The 27,681-nt window shown below is 45.6% G+C and overlaps 1 protein-coding gene across 3 annotated transcripts; it reads left to right on the forward strand.

The window, feature by feature from the left end:
- The first annotated feature begins 1,028 nt into the window (after positions 1-1,028).
- On the forward strand, positions 1,029-27,579 carry SLC30A4 (solute carrier family 30 member 4). 3 transcript variants are annotated; one of them, XM_058156532.1, is made up of 8 exons: positions 1,037-1,790; positions 3,639-4,193; positions 12,031-12,177; positions 17,280-17,433; positions 19,893-20,100; positions 22,730-22,835; positions 24,087-24,221; positions 26,377-27,579. In XM_058156532.1, the coding sequence occupies exons 2-8, from the start codon at positions 3,806-3,808 to the stop codon at positions 26,523-26,525; spliced, it is 1,287 nt and encodes a 428-aa protein (XP_058012515.1). In that variant the 5' UTR covers positions 1,037-1,790; positions 3,639-3,805; the 3' UTR covers positions 26,526-27,579. The 3 variants fall into 3 exon arrangements, with proteins under 3 accessions (XP_058012517.1, XP_058012516.1, XP_058012515.1); XM_058156533.1 differs by lacking the exon at positions 26,377-27,579 and having other exon boundaries at positions 1,034-1,790; positions 22,734-22,835; XM_058156534.1 differs by lacking the exons at positions 17,280-17,433; positions 19,893-20,100; positions 22,730-22,835; positions 24,087-24,221; positions 26,377-27,579 and adding an exon at positions 16,843-17,233 and having other exon boundaries at positions 1,029-1,790.
- The last annotated feature ends 102 nt before the right edge of the window (positions 27,580-27,681 follow it).

The following is a 27,681-nucleotide window of genomic DNA, read 5'->3' on the forward strand; positions in this document are numbered from 1 at the left end:
CAATTGCTCGATCCAGACAGCACATTAAATCAATCTCAAACCAATTATAGGTAGCCCTCAACTTATAACCAAGATTGAAGATCCAAGTGACTTATCCTTGATTTGACGAGGGTTGGTTTTTTTTTGGGGGGGGGGCAGGCTTCAGCAAACTGCTGCAAGTTATTAAGTGAATCAGCTGGTTGTTCAGTGAATCCCGCTTCCCCCATTCACTTCACTTCTTGGGAGCCAACTGACAAGGTTGCAGTGCTGATCACATGACCCTGGGATGCTGCAACCATTGTAAATACAGGCCAGCTGCCAAGAGCCCAAATTTGGTTCCCATGATTATGGCGGGGGAGGGGTGTACTGCGACTTTCAGAAGTGTGAAGATCACTCGTAATTCACTTTTTTCCTCCCCAGTGCTGTTGTAACTACAGCCACTAAATGAAAGATTGTAAACCGAGGACTACCCGCATAACAGATTAACAGAGTCGGAAGGAGTCTTGTGAGGTCATCTAGTCCAACCCCCATTTGCAATGCACAACCTGGTACCAGCTGCCATTCCGCAGGATCAAAAAGGTTGCAACTTCAAACAGTCACTAAGCGAAAGATTGCAAACCGAAGCATAACAGATTAACAGAATCTGGGAAGGGATCTTGTTAGGTCATCTAGTCCAACCCCCATTTGCAGGGCACAACCTGATACCAGGTTACAGGGGACAGTCCCCACCAGCCAGCTGCCATTCCGCAGGAGCAAAACCTAACGGATCCCTCATTCAATGCAAGCGGATAACCCACCCTCCCTCTTTAGGGATTTTTAAATAAAATAAAATAAAAATAAAATAAAAATAAAATAAATGCCATTTTTGCACGGGAAGCCACTCGTCACCCCTAATTTCCCCTCCCCGCCTACAGCTCCCACCCTGCACCGCTTCCAGGCGCACCCTTAACCCTTTCGGCGCCCTGCCCTGCAAGCTCCTCCCGAGCTTCCCGAGGGGGCCGGAGCGATGTCAGAGGATCGGCGCACGTGGGAAGAGGCGGGGGAGGAGAGAGGCGGCTCTCCTGCTGCTCCTCCTTGAAAACGCCGGACCAGGGGGTGGAGGGGGGGTCTCTACCTCCTCGCCAGCTGGCCCATCCCGGAGCCGGCAGGCCGGGCGGATCTTTTCGGAAAGGGAGGAAAAGGCTCCCCCCTTTGGAAAGGAAGGGCCGGAGTGGCATTTTGTTTTTGGGTGCAAAAAAAAATAAATGAAGGCGAGGCTGCCAGGCTGGCATTAAAGCGCGGAGCCGAAGAAGCTAGCTAGAAGAAGCGGGATTTATTCCGTTTTTGGGGGGGGGATTTTGTTTTCTCCACCTCTTCCACCCTGGTTGTGCCTCTCGGGGTGTGTGTGTGTGTGTGTGCATGCATGCATTCATGCATGCGTGTGCAGCCATCCACGCGTGCTTGGTGGGCAAGCGCGAGAGCCAGCTTTGAACCCTGGGCGGTTTTGCCCCGAGGGCTGGCTAGAATGGAGCGACCCCTGCAGCAGCCCCGGCGGCAAAGGACTGCCCGAATGAATAAATGAATATTATTCAGGCATGCCTCCTCTTCTTCGCCAGCAGCAGCAGCAGCAGCAACAGCCCACACCCTCCTCTCTGGCTAATCTCCGGGCAGCCTGGCTCTGCCCCAGCGCCACTCGTCGCTTCTCGGCGCTGGAGGAAAGCGCAAGGAATTCCTGGCCCTGCGCTTCCCCGCCGCCGGCTCCAGGAGGAGGAGGAGGAGGAGATGGCCCCGGAGCTCTTCCCCGCGGCGGGCGCCTCCTTCTCCGCTTGCAGGTAGAGGAAGGGTGACGGGCTTTCCCCCCCACCCTCCGCTTTCCCGGCTCTTCCCAAACCCCGGGAGCCCGTCGAGGGGCTTCCCAAACCCCCACTTCCAGCCGCTTCTCTATCCAAGCCCCGGGAGCCCGTCGAGGGGGCGTTTTGCTGGAGCTCCGTCCGCGCCCGGGTGACTTGTTCTTGGGCCGGGTCGACGGGTGGGAGGCGACCAACCAACCAACCTGCTTGGTTAAAGATGCCCGGGATTGAAACACCGAGGCGTCATAACCCGCCCAGGTTGTCCCAACATTTGCTGGCTTGCCTGCCCGCCCTTCCAGCGGCAGCGGACAGACCTCCGCCAGCTGGCCTTATTTTCCCCCCTCCCCAGCCCTCCAGCCACCTCCCGCGGCCAACATTTGGGTCAAACGCTGTGGCCTGTTCATCGGTGGGGGTGGGGGGACATCGCTCAATCTTCCAGCCTTCCGAGGTCGGTAAAAAAACCCAACCCCCCCCCAAAACGTTTAACCTAAGACGGTCTACTGTTGACCTCACCCCATTCCTAAGAGGTCTGTAAGGGGGCGTGCATAAGAGCACCAGCGTGCCTACCGTCCCTGTCCTAATGTCTCCTTTAATTGTATTCACTTTAGGTATTCAATTCATGCTTATACTTATATATATATTATCTAATATGTACCCGACAAAATAAAATAGATAGATAGATAGATAGATAGATAGATAGATAGATAGATAGATAGATAGATAGATAGATAGATAGATAGATAGATAGATAGATAGGATTAGGTAGATAGATGATAGATAGATAGATAGATAGATAGATAGATAGATAGATAGATAGATAGATAGATAGATAGATAGATAGATAGATAGATGATAGATAGAGATAGATAGATAGATAGATAGATAGATAGATAGAGAGAGAGAGAGAGAGAGAGAGAGAGAGAGAGAGAGATAGAAACTCAAGGTAAGGTAAAAATGAGGAGCCAGATTGTGGTGCTGGAGTTTGTAAACGGCTTAGAGAGGCGCTATGAAGCAGTATACAAGTCTATTGCTGCCTGCTCTTGTGCTAGGGCTACAGGGGGCGTGTTTTAGAGCAGGGGTCTCCAACCTCGGCAACTTTGTTTGAGGACTTCAACTCCGATTCCCAGCCAGCTTTGCTGGCTGGGGGTTCTGGGAGTTGAAGTCCGCCAGGCTTAAAGTTGCCGAGGTTGGAGACCCCAGTTTTAGGGGGCTGTGGTGGAGCCATCTGCTTTGCCCTTGAGAGATGTAGAGAGGGAGCGTATGGAAATGCCAAAATGCCTTATTGTTTGTTGTTGTTGTTATTTGTTTATTTATTTGAAAAACATATTGGCTGATTATCGTACCACGGGGTAATTCGGGGGGGAGGGGGGGCTTAGGATCTTAAAAAAAGATAAAGCAAAACCTGAAAGGCTTTTAAATGAACTCCACTAAAGATCCAACGACTAAGTTCCCATAAAAAGATGGAGTGGGGAGGAGGGAGGGAGTGAGTGGATGAGCAGGGTGTGGGGGGGGGAACAGTGGGATCTGTTTTACGGTTAAGGTCGGTAAAACGAGGACCCGGATTGTTGCGGGCAGTAATCTGTAAACCGCTTAGAGTGGGCCGTAAAGCGCTGTGACTTATAAGACTTATATACCGCTTCTCAGTGCTTTACAGCCCACTGTGCTATTGCTAGCGTACCACCCATACAGGTATTGACGTACCTTTCTAGATTTTGTGATGTGTCGGATTGGGAAGGGACATCCCCACCTTGGCGTGGCACGGCCTGAGCTTGGTGGAGGGCTGAAACTTTTCATTTGACTTCCTAACTTGCCTCTCCTTGCCTTTCCCAGTTTTAATTCCTCAATGAAACTGCCCTGGTTGGACGCTTCTGCCTAGAAGAGAAATGGTGGGCGAACTTAGCCAAGGCATGCCAGAGATATAGTTCCACCCGAGGCAGACAGCCTGTCCCTCGGTACCAGGGAGCATCCAGCTGTGTTTCTAGAACTGACAGCCTGCAATGGCCGGCCCCAGCATCTGGAACAGCCTCAAGTCGGTCCTGAGGAAGAACAACGATTCCTTGTTTTTGAACGATTGCAGTGCCTTTGATTTTTCGGACGAGATTGGGGAGGAAGACTTTCCCCGGTTCAAGAAACTTCAAGTGGTGGTTTCGGATGATGCGGTCGACCCCTCTGCCAACGGGGCCTACGTGGGACCTCACTCCGATGATGAGTCCTTGCTGGACAGGGACATAGCGTTGCGAAATGCTGCGGTCGTTGGACCCCCTACGGACCCCCCTTGCAACAACTGTACCCAGCAAAGGGAACTGTCAAAGCAAAAGAAGGTGAAGAGGCGGCTGGCTTTAGCTGCAATTCTGTACCTTCTCTTTATGACGGGCGAGCTTGTAGGTAAGAGTGCTCTGCAGGCACGGGACTGGGTGGGGGAGGGGGACTGGAGTGGGGAGGGGGAGAAGTTGTTTTGTAAGGCGGGGAGTGCCGTGGAATAGCTGTTTAATTATTTTCTCAGGCAGCAGGATAAGGGCCACTGTGAAACTGGCCAGCTGGCATCGCAACAGGACAGTAGATTTAGAGAATGTCTTAAGTAAGCGAAAACTGCCCGCAGCAAACAGAGAGGAACGGCTGTGCCAATTGTTTGATCTGCCATTGTGTGGAGTAATTCAGCTGAATAATGTGGTCTTTGACTACCCACGTTCATAGATTGTATCCAGTATAGCTCCGGTACACAGCTTGGTCTTGACGGCTTCAGAGCTTAGACAGCAACCCTTAGGTTGTGTTCTTCCTATCTTGCATTAACTCCTGATTGGTTTTTCATTTACTAACTTAACCCCAATTAGCTGGAGTTACATAACAGAGGTTCATAAAAAAAACGTTGAGCCAAGGAAGCCGTGTTTATGGTTTAGTTCAGTACAATAGAAAGGCAGTTGCTAATATATATATAGTCTTGAGCAGGGGTGAAATCTAAAAAACGTTCCCTACCGGTTCTGTGGGCGTGGCTTAATTGGTGGGCATGGCTTGGTGGTCAGATGACTGAATGGGCATGGCCAATGATAATAAATAATAAAAATAATAAAGTATACAAAACTTGGGAGTGCACCAGTCATTTTTCTTTAAAAATAGAGGCACCGGTCCAGTAATTGCCTTTTTTGGGGAGGTACTGGTCTACCTTCTTTAAAAAATAGCGGCACCGATCTACTAGCCGCCTACAGCGCTGCTCAGCTGTAATGCGGCCTGTTGTGTCTTGTCCGCTCTCACCGCAGCCGGGGTCTGCTTATTTGCTCCCGAACACGGAGGAATGTTTGCTCCCGAACACCCAGTTCTGGCTCCATGCCCAGACAAGCTGCAGAGGAGGGGGCACCTCCCGGTCCCAGCCCTGGCTCCATGCCCAAGCAGGCTGCAGAGGAGGGAGCATCCCCCGGCCCCAGCCCTGGCTCCATGCCCAGGCAAACGGAGCAGCTAGACCCCTCCCCCTCCTCCACAGCATGTGAGCCTGAGGAAAGTTTACTTCCAACAACAGCTGATTGGAGTGACCCTCGCATCAGAAGATTGGATAGGCGGAGGCAACAGAAGGAAGGGAGGGGCAGGCCTCAATGAGTGCTGAGTCATGGAGCCACACCCCATGGCCTATATAAAGGATCTGCTTTCTGGCAGTCTCTGAGTCAGGCAAAGTCGAACTTATCTTGCTGAAGTCACTTACTGGTCTCCTGCCTGCTCTGAGGACTTTGCTAGGACTTTGGGCAGAGCTGCAGAGGCAAGCCTGATTCGGATTTCCCTGACCCGGCCGTCAGCGGAGGAGTGGGACACGACACGGCCCTTTGAAGCGCCGCGGCAGTCATTTAATGCCGTTTGCAGCTATATCACCACTGAGAGCTTCAGGGACAGAGAAGGGGAACAGCGAGGCGTGGGTGATGGAGGGAGGGGGCAGGGATTTTTGCTACCGGTTCTCCGAACTACCCGCTCCCATCACTACCGGATTGTGCAATCCAGTCCGAACCGGGAGCATTTTACCCCTGGTCTTGAGGGGATAACCCAGTGGTGAAATCCAAATTTTTTTTTACTACCGGTTCTGTGGGCATGGCTTGATGGGCATGGCGTGGCTTGGTGGGTGTGGCTTGGTGAGCGGGTCAGGGGAAGGATACTGCAAAATCCCCATTCCCTCCCCACTCCTGGGGGAAGGATATTACAAAATCCCCGTTCCCACCCCACTCTGGGGCCAGCCAGAGATGGTATTTGCCGGTTCTCCGAACTGCTCAAAATTTCCTCTACCGGCTCTCCGGAACCTGTCAGAACCTGTTGGATTTCACCCCTGGGATAACCTAATCCTAGATCCAGGTTTCTTGCGTCTGGCCTTTCAGTAGATGGAATTACAATCCAAAAGAGGAAGAATCTGTCGGGGCCTTTTCTGATGAGTACTTTTTAAAAATAAGCCTTAGAAAAAAACAGAAGCTTGTGGCTTTAATAAAACTTGTTGGTTGAAAAAGACGCTATCCGCTCATGCTGATTTTTTTTTTTTGCTACCGTAAACTAACAGCTGTTCTCCTAACAAAGTCCCAAAAGGGATGGGCGCGACCCTGATAGACCGAATTTGATTTCATTCCATCCATTTTTTAAAAAAAAATTAGAAATCATTCATAAATAGACTTTCAGACAGATATTTCATCAACTTTCCCTTTGCTATTAAAAATTGCTTCGGGAGGTTGCACCCTAGGCTTCGTCAGTTGTACGTCCTTTGACTGTATCCCACCAGTCAAGAAAGTTGTCCATAGCAAACAAGTGAACTAAAAGAGACTTTTGGGCTTCTTGTACTTTCGGTGCAGTGAAGATGGTTCAATGCAAGAAATCAAGGATGGATTAACCGGAGGGACTTTCTGAGGCCCTGCTGAGAACCATTTCAGAGTGCTCCACCTCCACAACAGTGTCTCCCCCCACCCCCTTGCTGTTTTCCAGTGGTGAAATTCAAGTTTTTTTACTACCCGTTCTGTGGGTGTGGCTTAGTGGGTGTGTTGTGGCTTGGTGGGCGTGGCTTGGTGGGCATGGCAGGGGAAGGATACTGCAAAATCCCTATCCTCTCTCCACTCCTGGGGGAAGGATATTGCAAAATCCCCGTTCCCACCCCACTCTGGGGCCAGCCAGAGATGGTATTTGCCGGTTCTCCGAACTGCTCAAAATTTCCTCTACCGGCTCTCCGGAACCTGTCAGAACCTGTTGGATTTCACCCCTGGGATAACCTAATCCTAGATCCAGGTTTCTTGCGTCTGGCCTTTCAGTAGATGGAATTACAATCCAAAAGAGGAAGAATCTGTCGGGGCCTTTTCTGATGAGTACTTTTTAAAAATAAGCCTTAGAAAAAAACAGAAGCTTGTGGCTTTAATAAAACTTGTTGGTTGAAAAAGACGCTATCCGCTCATGCTGATTTTTTTTTTTTGCTACCGTAAACTAACAGCTGTTCTCCTAACAAAGTCCCAAAAGGGATGGGCGCGACCCTGATAGACCGAATTTGATTTCATTCCATCCATTTTTTAAAAAAAAATTAGAAATCATTCATAAATAGACTTTCAGACAGATATTTCATCAACTTTCCCTTTGCTATTAAAATTGCTTGGGAGGTTGCACCTAGGCTTCAGTTGTACGTCCTTTGACTGTATCCCACCAGTCAAGAAAGTTGTCCATAGCAAACAAGTGAACTAAAAGAGACTTTTGGGCTTCTTGTACTTTCGGTGCAGTGAAGATGGTTCAATGCAAGAAATCAAGGATGGATTAACGGAGGGACTTTCTGAGGCCCTGCTGAGAACCATTTCGGAGTGCTCTACCTCCACAACAGTGTCTCCCCCCGCCTTGCTGTTTTCCAGTGGTGAAATTCAAGTTTTTTTACTATCCGGTCTGTGGGTGTGGCTTAGTGGGCGTGTTGTGGGTTGGTGGGCGTGGCTTGGTGGGCATGGCAGGAAGGATACTGCAAAATCCTATCCTCTCTCCACTCCTGGGGAAGGATATTGCAAAATCCCATTCCTCCACTCCTTGGGAAGGATACTGCAAAATCCCCATTCCTCCCACTCCTTGGGAAGGATACTGCAAAATCCCATTCCCTCTCCACTTCTGTGGGAAGGATACTGCAAAATCTCCATCCTCTCTCCACTCCTGGGGAAGGATATTGCAAAATCCCATTCCTCCACACTCCTTGGGAAGGATACTGCAAAATCCCCATTCCCTCCCCACTCCTGGGGGAAGGATATTACAAAATCCCCGTTCCCACCCCACTCTGGGGCCAGCCAGAGATGGTATTTGCCAGTTCTCCGAACTGCTCAAAATTTCCTCTACCGGCTCTCCGGAACCTGTCAGAACCTGTTGGATTTCACCCCTGGGATAACCTAATCCTAGATCCAGGTTTCTTGCGTCTGGCCTTTCAGTAGATGGAATTACAATCCAAAAGAGGAAGAATCTGTCGTGGCCTTTTCTGATGAGTACTTTTTAAAAATAAGCCTTAGAAAAAAACAGAAGCTTGTGGCTTTAATAAAACTTGTTGGTTGAAAAAGATGCTATCCGCTCATGCTGATTTTTTTTTTTTTGCTACCGTAAACTAACAGCTGTTCTCCTAACAAAGTCCCAAAAGGGATGGGCGCGACCCTGATAGACCGAATTTGATTTCATTCCATCCATTTTTTTAAAAAAAATTAGAAATCATTCATAAATAGACTTTCAGACAGATATTTCATCAACTTTCCCTTTGCTATTAAAAATTGCTTCGGGAGGTTGCACTCTAGGTTTCGTCAGCTGTACGTCCTTTGACTGTATACCACCAGTCAAGAAAGTTGTCCATAGCAAACAAGTGAACTAAAAGAGACTTTTGGGCTTCTTGTACTTTCGGTGCAGTAAAGATGGTTCAATGCAAGAAATCAAGGATGGATTAACTGGAGGGACTTTCTGAGGCCCTGCTGAGAACCATTTCGGAGTGCTCTACCTCCACAACAGTGTCTCCCCCCGCCTTGCTGTTTTCCAGTGGTGAAATTCAAGTTTTTTTACTATCCGTTCTGTGGGTGTGGCTTAGTGGGCGTGTTGTGGCTTGGTGGGCATGGCAGGGGAAGGATACTGCAAAATCCCTATCCTCTCTCCACTCCTGGGGGAAGGATATTGCAAAATCCCCATTCCCTCCACACTCCTTGGGAAGGATACTGCAAAATCCCCATTCCCTCCCCACTCCTTGGGAAGGATACTGCAAAATCCCCATTCCCTCTCCACTTCTGTGGGAAGGATACTGCAAAATCTCCATCCTCTCTCCACTCCTGGGGGAAGGATATTGCAAAATCCCCATTCCCTCCACACTCCTTGGGAAGGATACTGCAAAATCCCCATCCTCTCTCCACTCCTGGGGGAAGGATACTACAAAATCCCCATTCCCTCCCCACTCCTTGGGAAGGATACTGCAAAATCCCCATTCCCTCCCCACTCCTGGGGGAAGGATACTGCAAAATCCCCATCCCCTCCCCACTCCTGGGGGAAGGATATTGCAAAATCTCCATCCCCTCCCCACTCCTGGGGGAAGGATATTGCAAAATCCCCATTCCCTCCCCACTCTGGGGCCAGCCAGAGGTGGTATTTGCCGGCTCTCCGAACTGCTCATAATTTTCGCTACCGGTTCTCCAGAACCTGTCATAACCTGCTGGATTTCTCCAGAACCTGTCATGCTTTTCTCCCGCTCCAATCCCTGTTTGTTTTCACTCTCTGCCTCTCCTGAGCTTCTTCTGAAGGTCTGCCTTCCATGAGATGGACTCTTGTCCTTCATGGCTCATTGAAGGCAGCCGTGAGACATCAAACCCGTTATGGGGGGAATGTTCATAAGCCTCTTTTGAGCTCTTTAAGAGATAGAGAAACAAAGAATAACTGAGGAAGTATAAAGATATGGTTGGAAAAGATGATAAAACAGCGTATTGAGTTTAAACCAGAAATATTTTTGTTGGGGATCTTGCCCTGAAACAAGATAACAAAGAAAATATATATTTAATTATTCATATATTAATAGCAGCTAGAATTGTATTTGCACAGTATTGGAAAAGTGAAGAAATTCCTACTGAAGAGAAGGTGATTAGGAAAATATTAGAATGTGCAGAAATGAATAGACTATCACTAGCAATTAAGGAGAAAGAACAAACTGATTATTATATGATATGGGAAGCATTTTACCAATGGTTAGAGAATTAAAAAAGGAAACTGGAAATAAAGGAAGACGACAATAAGAAGAATAGAAAATATATTAAGATAGAGCTAAGAATAAAATGGCAATTGATAACATGAGTATGATGAGAATTTTATTAGAAGATATGAAGGAAATGAAGAATTATACAAGGTATAGTTGTTCAGTGTATGTATAATTTGTGGAAGGATGCTGCACAGAAATAATTGTGCTTAAGGAGAGATGAAATGTTTATATATTTTTTAAAATGGAAAATAAATAAAAAACTTTTTTTTTAAAAAAAGAGAGAAATGCAGCAGCTAGGCAGGCCTTTCTACAAACCCGAATCTCAGACCTGCCGGATGGTACGAGTTGTTGTTTTCAAAATCTGTACCGCTGCGGATCAGTGTGTTTCTCTGTGCCCCAAGAATGCAAAATGCAGAGTTACTTCTGCTTCTCCTTTCCCGGTTTCAGGCCTTTAATCACAGAAAGAAGGTATGCCCATTAATCCTACACACCACTTCATCCTTGTGTGGCTGGTGCGAGAGAGGTTGAGCTCAGAGGAAAATAAACCATTAAATTTATCAAAGGTTCGCTCTGTTCCACCCAAGCTTGCTTCGTGAATCAAGCCAGAACGCTTTGCTTACTTTAGAGCAATTCTTAAAATATTAGGAGCCCTGTCTCCTAACCCCCTCAACTCTGCCAAGTTGAGGCGGTGTCTTAAAAAAGTACTATTTTTTTTAAAAAAAATATTTTTGTAAGTTGAAACAGAAAAAAAAAATGGGCAAAGTTTTTTTCTAAATCCTTCCTGCAAATGAAACAAGCCCAGGAATTAAAACCTATAGCTAGAGCCATTTAATTACAGGGTATAAATCTTCTGGAAATTGCTAGTTTAAAGACCAGTTCTGAATTCTCAATGTTTAAAGAATTGAGTCCTTTGAGGAACGTTGGTGCTTTTTCAGAAATAAGTTATGAAATAAATTGAGCGTATGAGGATGGCTACCTATGGTGATTTCCTGCTGAGGATATTAAAATTTTAGACTGGTTATAACAGTTTGACTGGATATATTTGACTGGAGCTGTTGTGATCGTTGTCCCTTCCTCACTCTCCAATGTGTGTGTTAAAATATAATCTGTAAGTGTGGCAACCATTTGTTGCACAATAGATGTTTTGGAAGATTGGAAGATGTGAGGAGACCTAGCCCGTAGAATTGCCAACAACTGAATGGATAACATCATCACCCATGGAAAGCTGTGATTTTTTTTTCTAGTTTAACATTTTATTGAGTTAGAAAACATTGTAAAATACAAAATACAAAAGTAAATAGAAAAGCAGTGGGGAGGAAAAAGGGAATGAGAAGGGAGAATAAGAAAAAAGAAAGAAAAAGAAACATTGACTTCCAACTCTCTCCGTTGCACTAAAATAAGGCATTAACCTCAAATCACAACTTTTTGCTTTTTCATAATAATATGAACCAGCCATTTCTGTAAAGATCTATCAATATACTCGATGGGTGGGCATCAAAATTTTTGGCAAGGGGTTCTCTGCTCGGTTGCTTGGTGGGCGTCGGCTAGTCTGCCTCCTGCACCATGGCGGGGTGGTGGTGGCATTTTTGCCCTCCTTGGGCTCTGGAGGCTTTCCTCAACCTCCAGGAGGGTGAAAACAGCCTCCCCAGGCTCTGGAGGCTCCCGAACTTCCAGTAGGCCCTTTTTTTGCCCTCCCTGAGCCTCCACGCACACCTTGCACTTACCTGCATCCAAAACAGGCCGCCTGGGGACTCCTGGGTGGGGTGAGGAGGGGTGGGCGGGGCCAGCCAGGAGTGAGATTCGACAGTTCTCCGAGCACATAGAATCTTAGCTAGAGGTTCTCACGAACCCCTATGAACCCCCAGCAGTTCCCCCCCCCCGGATAAAACCCAAAATCAAAGTTTCATTCTTTCCCGTTTCAAGCACGGAAGCCGATGTAACTCCTTGCTGAATATATGTGGTGGTTTTTTTTGGGGGGTGTAATAATATGTCAATATATCTAACATTTCTCTCCCCCCTTTAAACTTCTGCATTAAGGTGGATACGTCGCCAACAGTCTAGCTGTCATGACCGATGCGCTTCACATGTTGACGGATCTCAGCAGCATTATTTTGACTCTTCTCGCTTTGTGGCTCTCTGGAAAAGCACCCACAAAAAGGTTCACCTTTGGATTCCATCGATTAGGTAGGAGGCTTTTCAAATTATTCCGCTACCATTGCCTATGCCGGTTGACAGTGAGAGTTTCATAACATAACATAACATCAGAGTTGGAAGGGACCTTGGAGGCCTTCTAGTCCAACCCCCTGCCCAGGCAGGAAACCCTACACCATCTCAGTCAGATGGTTATCCAACATTTTCTTAAAAATTTCCAGTGTTGGAGCATTCACAACTTCTGAAGGCAAGTCGTTCCACTTATTAATTGTTCTAACTGTCAGGAAATTTCTCCTTAGTTCTAAGTTGCTTCTTTCTTTGACCAGTTTCCACCCATTGCTTCTTGTTCTACCCTCAGGTGCTTTGGAGAACAGCCCGACTCCCTCTTCTTTGTGGCAGCCCCTGAGATATTGGAACACAGCTATCATGTCTCCCAAGTCCTTCTTTTGTTAAACTAGACATACCCAGTTCCTGCAACCGTTCTTCATATGTTTTATCCTCCAGTCCCTAATCATCTTTGTTGCTCTTCTCTGCACTCTTTCTAGAGTCTCAACATCTTTTTACATCGTGGCGACCAAAACTGGATGCAATATTCCAAGTGTGGCCTTACCAAGGCATTATAAAGTGGTACTAACACTTCACGTGATCTTGATTCTATCCTCTGTTTATGCAGCCCAGAACTGTGTTGGCTTTTTAACAGCTGCTGCACACTGCTGGCTCATATCTAAATGGTTATCCACTAGGACTCCAAGATCCCTCTCACAGGTACTACTATTGAGCAAGGTACCACATATACGGTACTGGTGCATTTTGTTTTTGGCCTAAATGTAGAACCTTACTTTTTCACTGTTGAATTTCATTTTGTTAGATAGCGCCCAATGTTCAAGTCTGTCAAGATCTTTCTGTAACTTGAGCCTATCTTCTGGAGTGTTGGCTATTCCTGCCAGCTTGGTGTCATCTGCAAATTTGATGAGTTCCCCATCTATCCCTCGTCCAAGTCATTGATGAAGATGTTGAAGAGTACTGGGCCTAAAACAGAGCCTTGGGGTACTCCACTGCATACTTCCCTCCATGTGGATGTAGTTCCGTTGAGGACTACACGTTGAGTGCGGTTGGTCAGCCAGTTACGAATCCATCTGGTGGTGGTGCTGTCTAACCCACATTTTTCTACTTTATCTAGTAGTAGGTTATGGTCTACTTTATCAAATGCTTTTACTGAAGTCCAAGTAAATTATATCGACAGCATTCCTCTGGTCTACTAATTTTGTCATTTTGTCAAAGAATGCGATAAGATTAGTCTGGCATGATCTGTTTTTGACAAACCCATGTTGGCTTTTGGTTATTACTTTGTTTGCTTCTAGGTGTTCGGTGATTCTTTGCTTGATTATCTTTTCCAGAATCTTCCCCGGTATTGAGGTCAGACTGATAGGTCTGTAGTTTCCTGGATCTGTTTTTTTTCCTTTTTTTCCTTTTCCTTTTTTCTTTTTTTCCTTTTTCTTCGGTTTATTTTCTCCCAGCTGGGTGCCCTCCATCTGTATTAAGCTGCAATTCACAATGGCCCTGTGGCTGTGCCAGAATTGACAAAAATTAAGATCTAACAAGATGCCAGGGTAAGACAGCTGCTTAGTTTAGTAGGAAAGTGGTAGATGGATAGCAATAGCAATAGCACTTAGACTTATATACCGCTTGACAGTGCTTTCCAGCCCTCTCTAAGCAGTTTTACAGAGTCAGCCTATGGTTCCAACAATCTGGGATCCTCATTTTACCAACCTCGGAAAGTTGGAAGGCTGAATCAACCTTGAGCCTGGTGAGATTCGAACTGCCGAACTGCAGGCAGCCGGTAGTCAGCAGAAGGAGCCTGCAGTACTGCACTCTAACCACTGCGCCACCGAGGCTAACCGTGTTATATCACTATAAAAATGGTAATTTGCGAGATCTCTTTTGAGCTGTTGACTTAAGGATTCGGTGGTACAGAAGGAGACAGCTGGAGGAAAAGTCACCATATTCACCCCCTCTGATTCCGGTACTTTTATGCCTGTTCCGTGTACTCCCTCCTAACTCTTTAGCATAAGTAAACATCTTGGGTATATCTGTTTGCAGCCCAAAGGGATTTATTGTGACATCAGTTTCTATAGGCAGATCTTTCACCATGAGATATGATTCAGTGCTAGTAGCTACTGCAGTTTGGTATTTGTTTACCCAAGAATCAGCTTTGCAGGAACCCAGAGAAGTGATATTGGAACGTTGGAGACATGCAGTACATGTAGATCCTCATAATGTTTAATGGTGTCTTAGATCCCGTGCTGTGAACCATATGTATACTTCATTTGAAAGTCTCTTTTTTTCCTTAATTCGGAGTATATGATTTTAGATACAGAGAGTTTCTGCTGTTTATTTTTGACTGGTTTTCCAATTCAGATCCAAATTGCATCTGATTGAAAGGAAAAATAGCTCTATGTTTGAAATGTGGGCTAAGTAACTTGCATTTGCAGTATGGAATCATATCATAGCAATAGCAACAGGAACAGCACTTAGTGTCAGGCCTGGAAGCCATCTTGGACATTGGACCTTCAAGCCTGCTACATTTAGTGCTGTGGGAAACTGGGAGGGGGGATTGCACAGAGCTGGGGAGATATATAGTCAAAATAACATTCCTCTCTCCGAGAGTCAAGGCCACTTTGCCCTGCACCTGGATGGGTGTAACTGTGAAGCATCTCCAGTTGGGACGATTCATTGATTGGACCATGTGATGGATATTTGGGTGCTTCGGAATTGCAGCCAAAAATACTTTTTAAAAAAATCTGCACATTTCTATCTGTTCTTCCTGTCCCAGAGGACGAATGAACGACTAGAAAGTTCTTCGATTACAGTTCGCCTATGAAAACCTCATCAGTCTTCACCCGACGTTTCTAAAAATATAGTTCTATTAGCTCTCAGAAGGAGAAGTCATTACGCCAAACAGAAAGAAGAGAAATATTTTTTTCAATTAGATGTGCTGATTCAATTTTGCCCCTTCATGCCTCTGCTGGGTTAGTTTCTGCTCATGTGATTCAATCCACTGTTTATATGATTCTGTTTTCCAACGCCGTAATTAGATTTTTCAGGATCCCTCCCTCTCCCCCTTGTTCTTTAATGTCCCGTAGGAGCTGTATAGTAAAAAGTCAAGCACTGGTGTGTGCATTCACATGCCTTTGAAAACCGCTTTTAGCTCCAGTGGCTTGTGTTTCAGCCATAAGGATATCCCTTGAAGAAAATTAAGAACTCTTGAAAGAAAAGTTTCCCAGCTGCCAAACTGCTGTGCTGTTTGAGATCCAGGATGACTTGCTGTTCTACAGTATAAGTACAGTATGGCTTTAATACGCGAATTGATGGGGATGTTATCAGAGTGAAGGAAAAATCCCTCAATCTCAGAATTGAAAACTTGGCAGACCGAAGTTTTGTGAAATACAACTCTCCTAAAGACAGACTTTGTACCTGTTCTCTTACCTTCGTTTCAATCCCTTTACTCGCTATGAAATTTGGAATTATGCTGGGTTGTTGTTTTTTTTACAGAGGGTTTCCTGTGGTGTGTACAGTTCTAAATAACCTTCCCAGACCTGATCCTTTGAAAAAAGCCAACAAGCCACGATAATGACATGTGTTGATTAGACAGTGCTGAGTAACCAACATGGCAGAGTTCTAGTGTCGTCACAATGGGACAGGCCAGATTATTGTGTTGTGACCAAGGCCCAAGTAGGTAGTAGGAAACTCAGTCTGTGAACAAACAAACTTTATTTGAACAGCTGAGAATTACTTCATTCCCAGCGTTGTTCAACTCAAATCAAAACAAATTCCTCCCAACACAAATTCCTCAGTCCTATCACAAACCTTGGTCCAATTAGGCAAAATGCCAAAGGCAGTTTCATGGCAAATGTTCAGAAGTCACAAAAATAAATGCAAGAAGTAGACGAAGCAGAAGACGGAGCTACCAACGTTGTTTTCCGGCAAAGCCCAAACGCCATTGCTGGTCTGTTTTAAGCCTTATGGGAGGGGTCAATCATTTCTTGGCCCTACTCCCGAGTTGTCCTTTTTGCTTGAGCTGCTCTTGCCTTCTGGCAGCTCTTCTCATGCGTGCATTAGGAACAGGCTCCTCCTGTTCCTCTGCCTCACTACTATCAGGCTCTGGAGTCCACACCTCACTTCCCGATGGCCCTGGCCTCTCCTCAGCCTCATCGCTGTCCGACTCCATTGCCAGCTCCGTAGGCTGCTGGCGGACCACAACAGTCAGTGCCGGAAACTGGAAGAACTGGTCCTCCATTTTCCAGTGTGAGCATGTGCGCTGGCCAGCTGATCAGCGTGCGCGCATGCATGGCAGTAACCTAAAGAAACTGCAAGTACATTCTCTGGTGCGCGCACGTCTCTGGGCAACTCCTATATCTGGTCTGGTCCCAGACGAGTACACAAACTCCCTTTTTCAACCCTCGGTGCTGTGGTTCTCCATCACTGCCATAGACATTTCCTGAAGTAATCAATATCCTAAAGAATTCGAAGATTCCTGTTTTAGAAGGACTTTTTTATTTATAGCAGCCCAGCATCTGCTTATCTCCCCCCCACCCCGCAATAGTACAGATAATCCTCAACTTATGACCAGAATTGAGCCACGGATTTATGTTGGTAAGCGAGACATTCCCCCCCTTTTTATCACCTTTCTTGCCACAGTTGTTAAGTGAATCTGTGCAGTTGAGAAGTTGTAGTAACCTGGTTGTTAAGTGGAACTGGCTTCCCCCACTGACTTGGCTTGTCAGAAGGTCGCAAAAAGGGGATCGGGTGCCCTTGGGACACAGCAACGGTCGTAAGTATGAACCAGTGGCCAAGCCTCTGAATTTTGATCACGTGACCACATGGAACGCTGCAATGGTCGTGACCGTGAAAAATCGATCCCCAAGTCACTTTTTTCCAGGGTCGTTGTAAATTCGAACGGTCACTAAACGAACTGTCGTAAGTCAAGGACTATCTGCACCGCATCCGATTTTAGAGATTTCTTTTGGATCATTTGGAAGTAAAAAAAACCGCATTTTAAGGTTTGACTGTTAGGTTGGGAGGATGTACTTGGACTTCTTTTTTCAATTGTTGGTATTTTGCTTCTTCCCTCCCAGAGGTTTTGTCCGCCATCTTCAGTGTACTCTTGATTTACATCCTGATGGTTTTCCTCTTATACGAGGCTGTTCAGCGAACTATCCACATGGACTATGAGATTAATGGCGATGTAATGCTTATCACTGCAGCTGTTGGAGTCGCAGTAAACCTCATGTAAGTTAGCGTGGTTTTTTCCCCTTCTATTTAAGATTGATAGTCTATTGATCTTGATCTGGCCAGTAAATGCTCGGCTCCATCCAGTTCTACCCTGAATCTACCCTGAATTAAGAGATTACAGGATTGAGTAAAACAAGAAAAAGAAATCTGCCTTTGCCTCCCAGCAATTTTGCCTCCGTGCAGCAAACAGCAAACCAGCCTGGTTTACTTTCATTTTCATTTTCAGCATAGCTTGATTAGCACAAGAAAAAAAAATCTGCTCCCAGCAATTTACCTCCTTGCAGCAAGCAGCAGAGGCCTGCGCAGCAATAGGCCATGGCAATCCCTGCAGCCTGAAACAGCTGAGAGTTGGGAGGGGGACTCCAAGGGACAATCAACTTGTGCTAATTAGGCTGTGCTGAAGCTGAAATGGGCTGTTTCTTCTTGCTGCTTGCTGCAAGGAGGTAAATTGCTGGGAGGCAGAGGCCAAAGGGTGGGGGCCAGTGGGTGGGCGGGGCTACATTCAGTGTATAAGATCCACCCACATTTTCACCCCCTTTTAGGTGGGAAAAAGGCGAGTCTTAAATTCCGAAAAATACAGTAGATTTAGCCTAGAATTTGTACCAGCCGTAGGTTAATTGTGTGATGATGATGATGGTGGTGGTGGTGGCTTGAGAGTCCAGTGCCAGTGCACCTGTGGTTTCTTCCTCTCTCAAGAAAAGCAGAAAGAAAGGATTTGGGGGAGCAGAAAGCTTTACCGATGAGAGGACAAAGTTTTGTGTTTTTTTTCTCGCTGCTTCGTTTAGATCAAAGCATACTTGAATAATGGGGCAGAAGGAAGACGAGGGGATTTCTGCCCCTCTATTCTTCTTGGCAAGCAATAGGGGTGGAGTGATTTTTCTCCTTGAAGATGGGCAGGAGGCCAGGCCCAGTAGATTAGCAGGAAGAGTGAAATAGAATAGCGCAAAAGTAACTCTGGAGAAACGATGTTTGGATAGATAGGTTTTCTGGCCAAGCAGCTGATCTGTAAGCATCATATATACATTTACAGTGGCTTTGCAGAACAAGCTTAGAAAGCACTGTCGACTCCCATTAGTTCCCGCGAACAAATAACTGATTATTTTTTAGACTTCTGGGCTAAAAACTAGGATCCATTTGGATTTTTTAAAAAAAATTGCTTCAGAGCCTTAAAAGGTAAAGGTAAAGGTTCCCCTCGCACATGTGTGCTAGACATTCCCGACTCTAGGGGGCGGTGCTCATCTCCGTTTCAAAGCCGAAGAGCCAGCGCTGTCCGAAGACGTCTCCGTGGTCATGTGGCCGGCATGACTCAACGCCAAAGGCGCACGGAACGCTGTGACCTTCCCACCAAAGGTGCTCCCTATTTTTCTGCTTGCATATTTTATGTGCTTTCGAACTGCTAGGTTGGCAGAAGCTGGGACAAGTAATGGGAGCTCACCCCATTACGCGGCACTGGGGATTCGAACTGCTGAACTGCTGACCTTTCACTCGACAAGTTCAGCATCTTAGCCACTGAGCCACCGCGTTCTTATAGGGACAACAAATAAGAGCCTTATGGGGCACAAATCTCCCATCCCTCAACAAATCCAGTTTGACTCTCTTGGGGTTCAAGGAGCCACTGTAGAAAGAATGGTGCTGCGTTTGTGCCTCTCTGGTTAAGAAGCTGGAGTTGTTGACCGGAAGGTCGGCAGTTCAACACCCAAGCACTGCGTGTCGGGGTGAGCTCCCCTTCTAGCCCCAACTCCTGCCAACCTAGCCGTTCGGAAGCATGCAAATGCAAGTAGATAAATAGGTACCACTTTGGTGGGAAAGTAACACTCTTCCATGCAATGTTGGTATATAGTCATGCTGGCCATATGACCCCAGAAGCATCTTCGGACAACGCTGGCTCTCTTGGCTAACAAATGGAAATGAACAACTCCCTCTAGAGCAGTGATGGCTAACCTTTTCCAGACTGAGTGCCCAAACAGCGCATGCAGATGCGCACACACATTCCTGAATGCCCAAAAGGCAATGCTCGCGCCCCACCGTGCATGTGCCCCGCTCACTGCGCACGCGACCCCCGCATGCACGCACCCCCCCTTACATGCCCTGCCCCTGCATGTGCGCGGCAGAGACCCAAAGACCAGCTGGCCGGCAGGAGGCACATGCGCATGTGCAGCAGAACTCTGGTGTGCCATCAGAGAGGGTGCCGCATGCCACCTCTGGCACGCATGCCATAGGTTCGCCGTCACGGCTCTAGAGTCAGACCCAACTTATGTACTGGATACCTTTTTACGTATCAAAATACCCCTTTGGCTTTGATTGTGATGCACTGCGTAGCCTAGTAAGGCTAGTAAAATATATATATATAATCAATATTCTTTAACTTATTTTGTTTTCCCCCCCGGTTGGCATTTCCAAGGGAAAGTGGCCCTTTCCCTGTTTAAAGGACCTTCCTTCTCTCCTTTTCATTTCAGAATGGGCTTTCTGCTGAGCCAGTCTGGTCACCTCCACTCCCATTCACACGCACCTTCATCGGTTCCTCCATCCGGCTCTTCCGCTGCAGCCCCTGGGCACTCTCACAGCAGCGGCAGCTTAGCTGTGAGAGCTGCCTTCATCCACGCCCTGGGAGACTTGGTCCAAAGTATTGGCGTGCTTGTCGCTGCGTACATCATTCGATTTAAGGTGGGCAGGGTTTCTTCGCTAGACTTGTGGGGGCGTCTCTGAACTGGGGTTGTTGGGCCTTGGGATGTTGTAATGGGTTTATTCCAGGGGTGAAATCCAGCAGGTTTTGACAGGTTCTGGAGAACTGCTAGTGGAAATTTTGAGTAGTTCAGAGAACTGGCAAATACCACCTCTGGCTGGCCCCAGAGTGGGATGGGAATGGAGATTTTGCAATATCCTTCCCCTGGAGTGGGGTGGGAATGGAGCTTTTGCACAACTTTACACAAAGGTTGTGTGCAGCTATTCGAATTAACAAATTATTTCCTGAATCACCTGTAGTGGGTAGTGATGGTGGGGTGGGGAGCACGTGAGAAAAAAAAAAGCCATACAGAGTTACCCTGCGGTTAGATGGGCAGCCAATAAAATTTAAAAATAAATCAATACAGTACGTGGAGTTGTGCCATTGGGCCATTTTACACCATTTATACCAGGGGTCTCCAACTTTGGCAACTTTCGGACTTGTGGACCCAGAATTGGGAGTTGAAGTCCACAAGTCTGAAAGTTGCCAAGGTTGGAGACCCCTGACGTATATACCGAGCTTTCAAGGACTAAGGAAAACTCTTTGAAAGGTCTCCTTGTATATAGTACTACCAACCTGCCTTTCATTGAGGACCTGTATACTGCACGAATCAAGAAGAGGGCCGTGAAAATATTTACAGACCCCTCGCATCCTGGACATAAACTGTTTCAACTCCTACCCTCAAAATGACGCTATAGAGCACTGCACACCAGAACAACTAGACACAAGAACAGTTTTTTCCCGAAGGCCATCACTCTGCTAAACAAATAATTCCCTCAACACTGTCAAAATATTTACTGAATCTGCACTACTATTAATCTTCTCATAGTTCCCATCACCAATCTCTTTCCATTTATGACTGTATGACTATAACTTGTTGCTGGCAATCCTTATGATTTATATTGATATATTGACCACCATTTGTGTTGTAAATGTTGTACCTTGATGAACGTATCTTTTCTTTTATGTACACTGAGAGCATATGCACCAAGACATTTCCTTATGTGTCCAATCACACTTGGCCAATAAAAATTCTATTCTATTCTATTCTATTCTATTCTATTCTATTCTATTCTATTCTAGTACTTAGTGTACAGATGTTGGGATTGAAACCTGAGTGTTTCTGTGTAGCAAGACCGTATTGTGCTATTCGGCCCATTTGTAAAAACATTCAGTACAGTACAAAGGTTAACTGTATTTCAAACTGCCTATCAATCCAAGCACTGCAGTCAAGGATGATTAATTAAGGTAGTTCAATAAATCAGTATTTTTTTTTTTATCTGAAAAGTTCAGTGATCCTCTGTAGCTGATTTCTCCCCCACACCCCCAAAAGGCATTTAATATCCTGCATACAAAACAGCCTTTGTTCTACAGTTGCATGTTCCTTTTCTTATCGGTCGTGGTCCAAATTATAATTGCAATGAAGTCGAGTTAAAGGATATTATTCATGGGAAAGTTTGGGAAGACTCGGTCCTATTGTGCAACTGTAAACAAATGGACGGCATCTTCTTAACAAAGAAAGTGTTACTTATCTGTGGGAAAAAGCACATACAAATTAAGCCCTCTTTCACAAAACTGGCTGTTGTAAGTAAGAATAGCTTATTAACAGAAGCAGTGTTGTGCATATTATATATTGTATAGTTCAGGGGTGAAATGCTTCCGATTCTTTTTTTTTTTATTTGCATTTATATCCCGCCCTTCTCTGGAGACTCAGGGCGGCTAACACTATGTTAGCAATAGTCTTCATTCTATTTGTATATTTATATACAAAGTCAACTTATTGCCCCCAACAATCTGGGTCCTCATTTTACCTACCTTATAATGGATGGAAGATTGAGTCAACCTTGGGCCTGGTGGGACTAGAACCTGCAATAATTGCAGGCAGCTGCTGTTAATAACAGACTGTATTAGCAGCCTGAGCCACAGAGGTTCGTACCAGTTTGGGCGAACCAGTAGTGATAAAAACTACCGGTTCGGTCGAACCGGTAGTTAAAAAAAGCTACCGGTTCGTCCGAACTGGTGCGAACTAGTAGCATTTCACCCCCTGGAATATACAATATATAATATGCACAACACCACTTACGTCAATAAGCAAACTGGTATTTCCGATGATCAGCTGTGCCAGGCAGTTTATATTCGCTAGAAAGCAGGAAATCCTGCTTGGCACATGTTGCGCATGTTTGTGCTGCACATGTGCACGCATAGCACGCGTTTGATGCACAGCGCGCATGCGCAGTCAGTGAATCGGTGGCAAACCGGTTCAGATTTCACCACTGGTATATTCCCCAAATATCGTATATTCCCCAAATTTACCCGTGAAATAACTCTGGGTGTTTCAACGGTTGTAAAAAAAAAATAACAACAATAAAGACACTCGATTTAGTGAAAAATTGAATGGACGGGGTAGGAAACGAATAACTATGGCAGTTGTATTTGATTTGGCCCCTGATTCTTACATCCATACTTAAAATATTGACTGGTGGAATTCTTCCCACACCCCCCATTTCTAAGCCTTCAAAATATTTATAGCCAGGGACTTTAGTTACAAGGCTTCAATCTTTTTCGTTTCAGCCAGAATACAAGATTGCTGATCCTATATGTACCTACGTATTTTCAGTTCTTGTGGCTTTTACAACCTTTCGGATCATACGGGACACCGGAATAATTGTACTTGAAGGTAAGAGCTGTTTAAAACGGCCGACGACTGGGAAGCGATAGAATTCAGAGGGCTTTTTAAAAAATAACAGTAACAGAGTTGGAAGGGACCTTGGAGGTCATCTAGTCCAACCCCCTGCTCATGCAAGAGACCTGTACTAGGGATTCGAACCGCCGAACTGCCGACCTTTGGGTTAGAAGGACGCTTGCTACCAACTGGGTATAGGGAATCCTCAATTTATGACCAGAGTTGAGCCCCAAATTTCTGTCGCTAAGCGAGACACTTGCTAAGTAAGCTTTGCCCTATTTTACGACCTTTCTTGCCACGGTTGTTAAGTGAATCTGGCTGTTCTGTCCCCCTTCGCCTCCGTCCGAGCGATGGCCTAATTAGCCGGCACTATCAGCTCTGGCAGCAAAATAGCGAGCGTCTGCCAAGTGTCTCTGTTATCTCCCTCGACGCCAATGAGTCACCCAGGAACAAACTTCAGCTCTTAGTTAAGCAGTTAATTTGCCTGCTACGAAGAGGCACAGCAGCTCTTGCTGCCTTTATATCCTGTGGGGTGTGGCTCCATGACTCAGCACTTCCTAGGCCTGCCTCACCCCTGCTTCTGTTGTTCCTGCCTCTCCTGCCTCCAAAACCTAGGGTCCAGCCAGGCCTGATTGCCATCAGCTGGGTCTGGAGGCGTGGCCTGGGGGGGGAAAGAGTCAGGGGATGGAGGCCTCATTATCTCTTCCACCTGGCCTGCTTCTGGCTCCTGGAGCTGACGTAAGTCCTGATGGCCCTTCCCCCTCACTTTCCGAGTCACTTTCTGGCAGGGGGGCGCAGACACAACACTGGCTTCCCCAAGGACTTTGCTTGTCAGAAGGTGGCAAAAGGGGATCCCATGACCCCGGGACACTGCAACCATCATAAATAGGATTCAGTTGCCAGTTGTCTGAACTTTGATCAGGTGACCAGGGAAGATGTCCTTCCCTCTGGTACAGTTGTTGTTGTTTTTTATGTTGGACTATCAACATAAGAAAGATAGATTTGTTTCATATAATGTACCAGCAATCCTTGACGTACGATCACAATCGAGACCGTAATTTCCATTATTAAGCAAGGCTGAATCAAGTCTTTACAGGACTTATTCCAAAACATTGCTGTTTTGAGCCAATACTCAGAAACAACTGTTGTTTTATTTTTATCGCTTTACAGATTGTTCATGTATGGCATAGGTATTTTTCAATCTAAACAGAAAAATCTGTTCCTGGTTCTTTGTTTTGTTTGTAGGAGTTCCAAGACATTTAAATATGGACCTTATTAAAGAAGAGTTGATGAAGATTGAAGATGTATTTTCAGTGGAAAACCTGTATGTCTGGTCTCTAACATCAGGAAAAACAATTGCCATTGTCCACCTACAATTAGGTAAAAACATGTTGATCCATTGTCTGTAAAATACTTGCTTCAGGCTGTACCTAGTTCTTAGGTACTACCTGTAGAAGTAAAATAAGAGATATAAAGGCTTTAATCAAAAGCTAGCAATCAAAAATCACAAAACAGGCAAGGGATGGGAAGAAATAAATGAATTGATCATCCCAGGTCAAAAATTAATTTTTAAAGAAACATTGAGATTGAATAAGTGGTGAAATCCAATTTTTTTTACTACCGGTTCTGTGGGTATGGCTTGGTGGGCATGGTTTGGTGGGCATGGCATGGGAAGGATACTGCAAAATTCCCATTCCCTCCCCACTCTGGGGCCAGCCAGAGGTGGTATTTGCCTGTTCGAACTACTCAAAATTTCTGCTACCGGTTCTCCGAACTGCTCAAAATTTCCGCTACCAGTTCTCCAGAACCTGTCAGAACCTGCTGGATTTCACCCCTGGATTGAATTGTATTTTTTTGCTCCCACCCCCGGGGTTTTGAGATGAAGATTTAGCAATTCATGGGTCAGAGGGACACCCATGGAGAAGATGATGTTTGCTTGTGTAGGAGGTTGGCCTGTCAATTGATCATTGATTGGCAGTGATTGATGGCTTCTCAGTGATTGAGCTCTGCAATTCTTGGCCGCTGGATGGAACTGACAGGTTGAAACAAAGCCCTCTTCGAGTAAGACTGCAGAGCTAAACGGAGATTCCTTGTGAACGAGCCTTCAATCTTTGGCTTTGTGAAAGTTCTTCAAGCTACCAGTTGCTACTAGTTGACAACAAGCCTCATAGAGAATGTCTCTACGGGAGAAATGTTTCAAGAATATTTCCGTTTCCCCCCCATCGAGAACGATGAGAACAGGAGAGAGCAATTGGGAGAGTAATTCTGAACTGGAAAAGCTCTTCAACTGGTTCATTAAATAGAGGAAATTCAAGGTAGAAACCCTAAAATCAACTGCTGAGATAATCCTAGCGGACAAATCAATAAACCGTTGGAAACTTGCTTGTGTAGTCCCAACAGATCAGCCCACCGGGGACTCCTCATCTTTGCTTATAACAGCAATCAATTCCCATTCAAGCTGCTTCCCTCAAGTCTCAAGCATTTATCAAGATAATGGCAGAGCTATTAAGGCATATGAGGCATGCATGCATACATAACATATATATCAGAGGTGGTTTTCAGCAGTTCTGGAGAACCGGTAGCGGAAATTCTGAGTAGTTCGGAGAACCGGTAGTAAAAATTCTGACTGGCCCCACCCACCATCTATTCTCTGCCTCCCGAGTCCCAGCTGATCAGGAGGAAATGAGGATTTTGCAGTGCCCTTCCCCTGGATTGGGGAGGGAATGGGGATTTTACAGAATCCTTCCCCTGCCACGCCCACCAAGCCACACCCACAGAACCGGTAGTAAAATTTTTTGAATCCCACCACTGATCAATATATGTGTGTGTGTGCTTTTCTGTCGAAGCACCTGGTCTGCCCCAATATGGGAGGGAGCATATGGCTTCCCTTTTGCCTTTCAGCGCCAATCCAGGAGCCCTAAAGCAGTCGCATTCACGACAAACCATTTTATGCCAAATTTATATTTGCTGATAAGGGTAAAGGGTATGGCTAGCTGATGAGAACTAAATAGCTTGAAATAGATCTATACTAGTCTCCCTTTATTTCTTTGTCAGCAAATATAAATTTTACATACACACACACACACAGATATACACACACACAGATATACATTCATACACATACACACACACACACAAATATATATATATACATACATACATACACTTAAATGGTCTACTAATTAGATCTCCAACTAGGATCAGGACTGCATCCAGGCTGTAACTCACAATAGATTAATTGTAGGGCTGGGAGTTTCTGGTTTACTGCCTTCAACAGATGCTTTATTTGGGGGAGGTGTCCTGTTCAGCTTGGGAGAAGAAAGTCATTCTTCTTGGTCAACCTTCGGGAAGGAGACGATGTGCTGTTCAAATAGTCCTTGTACTGGTGCTTAAAGTCAATATCTTAGCTTTTTTAAATAAGTACGATAGTTTTGGTTGTTCATCGGGAGAGCTGCCTTTCGTAGAGGCGTCGCAAGAAATGGACAAACAGTTGTTGTTGTTACTTGTTTTGTTTTGTGGCTTTCTTGTCTTTCAGTCCCTGGCAGCTCACCCAAGTGGGAGGAGGTCCAATCGAAGGCCAGACAATTGCTGATGACTACCTTTGGCGTCTATCAGTGCTCCATCCAGCTCCAAAGCTACAGGCGAGCGGAGAACAAGCCCTGTGCAAATTGTCAGAGTGCCTAATTTTTCCAACCTTCGAGAAGACTTCGCTGCCTTATCCTTTTTAATCTCGCAGCCAAAGGGCCACAAAGCAATAAGCGTCAGATAGAAACAGAACAGAGTGGTTTGAGCTCCGACCTGTAACATCTGCATTAAGTGCAGGATCGGCAAGTTGGAGCTGTCGGGGTCAGCTTCGGCACAGCTCTTTTCAAGAAGGCAAACTTCTGATTCTTTCTATCACCGTTCATTTCTGCTCGGGTTTTTCTCGCCAATAGATTTCCGAGAAGTTGTTTACACGTCCCTTGATGGTTGGGCTGGTTCCTCGCTGAGCTCAGCTTCCACACTGTCGTTTTCTTAACTGTTCTGATTTGACTGTCCGGAAGGAGCGTCGGGAAATTTATCTACTTGAGTTTTCAACAGAATTTAAAAAGAAAAAAGAAAAAGAAAAAAAAACGCAATCATGTTCACAATTTGTAAAGTTAATGACCCCTGAATTGGTTACCTTAAGTATTTCCCCCCACCCCATTCCCCTTTTCCAGGTTTTTAATTCCTTATCTTAAAAAAAAAATGCTGCAGGGATAACAGAACTTTTTTTAAAAAATAAGTTGTCTCTTAATACAAACTTGAATTGGTATTGGCTTTTACGTGTAACCAGTTTTTGGACATTTAGCTTTAAGTAGTACTTTCCGTGGTAGAAGGATTTTATCCAGGATGAACCACCAATTGTTTAACTGAAGACTTTGGGGCAGGACCCACCTGTGTTTGAAACAAAAAAAAAAAATTGATCGACTTTCATATGCTTTGATATAGGTCCTGTATTGTAGAAGTGTATTATTTAATTTCTTCGAGTCTGAAGTGACTGATTTTGAAAGCCTTCCTACCGGTCGTCCCTAGTATCTCAAGTAACATGTCGCCTGCTTCAAAAGGCTATTTGATTAACCTGAATCTTAATTCTACTAAATAAATGTGTTGTAGAAACTTCTTTGTGATTGATTTGCTTTGCTTGAAAGAGAAAGGGCTTTTAGAAAACTCCCAAAAACGGAAAATCAAATCAATACTGTGTTTCCCCGAAAATAAGACATCCCCTGACAATAAGCCCAATCGGGCTTTTGAGCACATGCACTAAAATAAGCCCTCCCGGAAAATATTTAAATGTATGCACAGCCGGTCCCCACCATGG

The sequence above is a fragment of the Ahaetulla prasina genome, chromosome 13, assembly GCF_028640845.1.
Source record: "Ahaetulla prasina isolate Xishuangbanna chromosome 13, ASM2864084v1, whole genome shotgun sequence".
Taxonomy (NCBI): Eukaryota; Metazoa; Chordata; class Lepidosauria; order Squamata; family Colubridae; genus Ahaetulla; species Ahaetulla prasina.